Raw genomic sequence first — 6,000 nt, forward strand, 5'->3', positions numbered from 1 at the left:
GCAGAAGATCCCTAAGATGCCTTCAGTGTTCTAACCTTTCAAGCAACAAGACTCCTAACTTACTGTGATTCTCCAAAGTCCCCCGATGTCACTGCTTTGCTCAAAACAAATGGGCTCCAAGCCTTCATCCAGGCAGCCTTTGATGGATGTCAGCCCGCTCACCCCAGCACCGATAACTGCAACTCTCTTTGCCATGATCCCCTACAGGAAGGAAAGATCAAAATTCTTCCTCAAATCAGAATGCCACTTTAATATTTAATGAAGCTCAGACATTGTGGTTTATCTCAAATCTGAGACAGAGGGTCTCCTTGCCTCATTTTCCAAAGGTTCTGATGTCTTTCCCATTGACTAAATGCATAAAACTTTTTATTTGTTGGCAGAATTGGATGAGATATACATGCACATGCCCCATCTGAGGAAGTGCCTGCTAAATTTCAGACCAACAGGTTCAGGGTTTACAAAGTTGGATCACAAAGTGGCATTAACTTCATCTCATGTCAATGTATGTAGGGAGAAGAACTATGCAAACAGAAATCTATTATGCAAACATAATGGAGTGGATGCATGCAGTGGGGAGGAGGATCATGCCTCTCGAGTCCTGACCCTTCACCTTTTCACACACAGCTGTGAACGCAGAACCTATGCTGATACAACTGTGTGTACAATCAGGAACCTTACAACCCGTATGCATGTAGGTTCTCTTCCTCCATTAACACATGGAGGTTGGGGGTGAGGCCAACAGGTGCAAACCTGCTCCCCCTTCAATGCTTTCCATCTTCATGCACATGCTGAGTGAATAGGGCTTTTGTGATGCAGCTGTTCCCACTCCCACTTTTGATGGGCTTAGGCAGGTCTTAAGACAATCATGAGCAAAGGGCTGCAAAATTTGGTTTTTTAAAAAAACAATTACAGTAGGGCCCTGCTTTTTGGCAGTCCGCTTTTTGGCGTACTGCTAATACAGTGGCTTTCAATTAGAGTAAAGCCCCACTCATACGGCACTTGTTCCACTTTTCTGGCGTTGGGCACCATTTTATTGACAGAGTTCTGCTTTTCAGCGGGCTTCACTGTTAGGAGGGGGTCTGGAACATAACCTGCCGTATGAGTGGGGCCCTACTATCTCAGAAGTCTCAAGCAGACAGGATGGGGGCTAAAACTGCGCTGTGGACCAGTTGTAGGGAATGGAGGCACCAGGAAGTGGAGGAGGTAGACTGATAACGAAATAATAATAATAACAATAACAACAACAACAACAATAAAAGTACTAGCTAGTAGTGGTTAATGCAGGAGTTAGAAGAACACAATTGGGAATAGTGACACTGTGCCAGCCCAGGCATCTCTCCCAGCGTAGCAGGAGAGGGAAGTGAAGAGCAGGTGATCCAAGCAGCATTCACATCACATGCCAGACTTGTGGGGCGTTGGCCTGAAATGTAGAAGGTGCATTCACTCTAGAATTGTTGCCATTGCTTTAATGACAATGGGAAGTGCTCCAAATTACTAAAATGTGCATTTCCTCTGAAGAAATTCTACTTGAAAATGTAATGAGACTCTGGCAGGAGCCATCCACAAATTATGTTATATGGTTGGGGGGGGGCTAGAAGATAGCAAAATTGAGATGAAGGGCACCAGATAATGGTTAAACTGGGGAAACGTGATAAGGGAGGTGGAGTTTAGCAATGGATTTACAACATGTAAAATAAATTATGGATCACCCTCAAAAGCCCTATCAAAGCAAGGGATTGATAGGCATTATCCATTGAATCCTTGGTGAAGAGAAGAAATGAGGGCAAACTAAAAACAAAGTGAAATTCATACTTCACATACCTATAAGTATTGCTACAATTTCAGGCAGTGAGGTAACAATGCTCTTTAGTTTGTTGTTAATCTTAAACTGAACAGTTTAGAGTCAAGATTATGGGAAAAGACTGGTGAATGCAAATTACACAGGTACAGAGGAGCTATAGTTGGAATAAAGTTGGAGATGAAATTGAAAATGGAAATGGACTGCCTTCAAATCGATCCCGACTTATGGCCACCTATGAATAGGGTTTTCATGGTAAGTGGTATTCGGAGGGGGTTTACCATTGCCTCCCTCTGAGGCTAGTCCTCCCCAGCACAAGCCAGCCCCTTCCTTGTCTGCAACTGCCAGCTGGGGGGCAACTGGGCTCCTTGGGACTATGAAGCTTACCCACGGCTGCACACGTGGCAGGGCACGTAACCCCTGAGCCACTCACTGTGGGGGTGATCTTTAGCTGGCCCTTGACACCCAGGAGACGCGAGCAGGGATTTGAACTCACAGACACTGGACTCCCAGCCAGGCTCTCCTCCCCACTGTGCTATACCAGTCACGGAGATGAAATTACTGTCTAGAAAAAAATTGTGAGTATATTTATTGGCCTAATTCCAAAAGAGAAGTCCACACATTTAAGCTTATTGATTTCAGTGGGATTCAGCATGCTTAAACCTGCTTTAGATTATGGTCAGTGAATATAAAGCCGATCCCATGGTTATAGCAGAATTTCCCCACATTTGGGGACCATATAAAATGTGCTTGTATTTTTAAATATGAACATATATACAGTTGTGACAGACAATTATATTATACATAAAGAGTCAATTCATTATTTAAAAAATCAGCCTTGATTAACACAAAAATTTATTAAGGAAAAGTCAGATATATTGTCGAGAAGGGGCAAAAAAGAATTACAATTAAATATTCAGTTAATAGTGATGGTGCTAGGATATTTGAAGGAAGATGTATTGAAGAAACATCCAGAATTAATATGGACCCTTTTAACAACAGCCAAAATACTAATGGCCACAAAATGGAGAAGCAACATTAAAAACTAGTTGATGAAGCCATTAACAGAATACATTTTTATAAATTAGGAAGGAAAAGTGAAGGAAAATTTGCAGGTAGATGGAGATGTTTTTTAAAATTAATGTATCCAAATATGGATTTCCTTCCCCCCCCCCTTATGCTCCTCACTAGCTGGAAACCTCTGAACAGCACGCTATTTTGCTGTAAACCGCCCAGAGAGGTTCGGCTATGGGGCGGTATATAAATGTAATAAATAAATAAATAAATAAAAACAAAAGTAATATGGAAGAATTTAATATTTTATTGTATCATGTAAGTTACATAAGTCAGCTTATCCAAATCAGTTAGGCATCAAAGTAAATGTGGAATGTGGTTTAAGTAAGGTGAATATTGTATTGTTGGAAAGCGTAACCAATGTGGTATTTCATTGTAAAATAATATAATATTTATGAATTTATCTTCTAAAAAATAATTTTGTGTGATGGATCTACTTATGTATTAGTAGAGTTTGCAAAGCATTGACTTTACTTTGATTTGGATTCCTGCATTGCGCAGGGGGGTGGACTTGATGGCCTTACAGGCTCCTTCCAACTCTACTATTCTATGATTCTATGACTTCTTAAATGCAGATAGGAAATAGTAAGTGCAGGATGACAGTACAATTTTTATAGTAAATATTTATTACTCATTGAAACACTATAAGAATCTGAGGATGAGATTTATGATAACAAGATAATAAAGTTTAGATTGACTCAGTAGGTTTGAAGTGGTTACTGTATTGGGAAGCAGGTAATTGAATAGTTTGCTAATGTAAGTTGGAAATTAAGTTTGTATTTTATATTTACATGCAGTAGATATATTTGCACAATAACGATAAATAAATTTTTTAAAGCATTCAGATAAATTTAAATGTTGCATTAACCTGCTTAACAATACTCTTCCTCTGCTGCTAACAGAGGTGTGTCAAGTGCCAATATTACAGTATTAACTTTTCATTGGTGGCTGCACCTCTTTACTCAGACCTGTGGAAGGAGGTCCCTTTTTCTGGGACACAACAACTTAAGCAAAAAAAAAAAAAGGAATGAAGGGGGGAAATCTAAAATATGTAACAGGGGGCAGAAAAATCCTAACTGGGCGTTTGGAAAGAAAGAGCCAAACCACCACTTGGCAGGAGATTTGTGATCTGATCTCGCCTTCGCTTGATTGGAGCATCAGTGCTGGAGGGATGGTGGTTGAACTAATTTCTCCAGGCCATTTTTACAATCTAAATCGTCATCCAGCAAGAGAATACTAGCACTTCTATTATGCTTGCCTTTTGGGGGTGGGGGTGGACTAGTATGGGGGGGATTTAGGTCTGGAAAATGGTGCAAGGGGAAAAGAGTTGAATACTCCTTCCCCCAGCACTGCTGCTCTGATCAAAACTAGAGCTGACCGCTGTGTTTATTGCTGTGTGATCTGACCACAGATTTTTATAATATGTCGTTTGGCCTGAAGAGTCAAGAGTAAAAAGGATGAAGAGACAAAATACAGTAGAGAAGGAGCACTTCTTACCTGGCTTCCTCTATCGTCTGGGTTTAAGCAAATGCCCCCTTCAGTGTCTGAAGGGAAATTAACACTTCCAGCCGAGCTCCCGAGACTTTTAACACACGGGCAGAGTTCACCCACGTGTTGCTCTATCTCACAGGCGCAGAGGGTTCTGAATTAACTTTCTCATACAGATAGTCAGATCCCCCTTTCCCCTGGATCTGGCTTTAGGGATATCTGCCTGGGGTGGGGACGATGTAGCTACAAAGAGTTACATAAAACTCTCTGTGGACGTTTGTGAGCGGCCTTCGTTTAGAATATAAGGACTTTGGCAACCTTGGCCAAGAGTCAGGGTTACAAAATCTTCTGGAAGGAATCGAGAACAGTAATTTCAACATAAGTCTACAACAATCTGGCAGAATTCAGTGATGAATAGGGTGACAAAATGCCAAAGACAGGAGTGCTGTATCTTTAATAAGGATGTAGAAGGGAATTTTGGGCAGTTAGTCATGTGGTGGAGAAAAACCTGACATTTGCTAAAATTCCCTCTTGTATATAACTATTAAAGATACAGGACACCTGTCTACCTTTTCCCTGTGACTACTGAGAAAGTCCACAGAAATGGAACTCCAAAGTCCCCTCCTGATGTGTTCTGTAAATGGATGCCAGGCACAGATGGGAACTCTCTTTCTTTTGCAGATCCCTTTCACTGCCAAAGGTTTCTTGGTTCCTTCATTCCCTTCAGCCCCGCTGACTCCCTGGAGTAGGGCCCTGGGCTCCTGCTGGGAGGAAGGGCAGGATATAAATCAAATAATAAATAAAATTAATAAATAATAGGGGTGACCATCTCACATTTCTCCAGTCAAATAGGGAGAAGTGCTAACTTGCAGGGAGCCAAGTAATGCTGCAAATAGAAAGATGTTATTATATGCTAAAATTGTGTTTGGCACCATATATATTTTTTTTTAAAGTTTATTGAAATAGAAAACAAAATTACAAAGTTTAATAATATGTTGACAAAATCTAGGACACAATCAGCAACATTACTACAACATTTTGTCATACTTTATAAATAAGCTAAGATAACATACAGGGTTATCTTACTAAGTTATACTCAGAGTAGACCCATCGAAGTCAATGGAAGTACATTAGTTGTAATTAACTTGTCCATTGATTTCAATGAATCTCCTCTGAATATAACTTAGTTGGATACCACCCACAATATGTATCAATTAATCTTACATTTCAATTGGACTAGGTCACCCAGAATTATCTTCTGTAATTGGTAGAGCATTTCTTATTAGTTCAATCACAAGCTTAGTAAGGCCTGCGTACTAAGAGCCTTTTTTCCTAATACAGGAAAAACACAGAGTAGTGTTTTTCTTCCAGTGGCAGGAGAAGCCATTATACCCACAAATTTCTTTACCCATTGTTTTAATGTGTGCGTGTGCACGTGCCCACCCGCATGTTACCATCCTCCAGGCATGTGGGACTCTCGGTTTGAGCTGATCCGGTTCACATATCGTACCTGGACTTTCAAAAAGCTTTCAACAAGGTACCTCACCAAAGACCCAGACTAAACTTAACAGTCATGGAATTAAAAGAGGAGAGGTTTTCCTGTGGATCAGGAACTGATTAAACACCAGGAAGCTGAAAAT

General features: G+C 40.6%; 1 protein-coding gene across 3 annotated transcripts in view; it reads right to left on the bottom strand.

Moving 5' to 3' along the window:
- Positions 1-5,120, bottom strand: part of LOC133364493 (dimethylaniline monooxygenase [N-oxide-forming] 2-like) — a 30,777-nt gene extending 25,657 nt beyond the window's left edge. The window contains exons 1-3 of one of the 3 annotated variants that reach the window (XM_061585210.1): positions 4,370-5,120; positions 2,295-2,363; positions 64-201 (exon numbers count right to left, since the gene is read on the bottom strand). In XM_061585210.1, coding sequence (XP_061441194.1) covers positions 64-195 — 132 coding nt within the window. In that variant the 5' untranslated portion in view covers positions 196-201; positions 2,295-2,363; positions 4,370-5,120. Of the gene's footprint in view, positions 1-63; positions 202-2,185; positions 2,364-4,369 lie in introns of all 3 variants that reach the window. The other 2 variants (XM_061585193.1, XM_061585201.1) reach the window with 2 other exon arrangements.
- Between the last annotated feature and the right edge of the window lie 880 nt (positions 5,121-6,000).

This window comes from Rhineura floridana, chromosome 1, assembly GCF_030035675.1.
Source record: "Rhineura floridana isolate rRhiFlo1 chromosome 1, rRhiFlo1.hap2, whole genome shotgun sequence".
Taxonomy (NCBI): domain Eukaryota; kingdom Metazoa; phylum Chordata; class Lepidosauria; order Squamata; family Rhineuridae; genus Rhineura; species Rhineura floridana.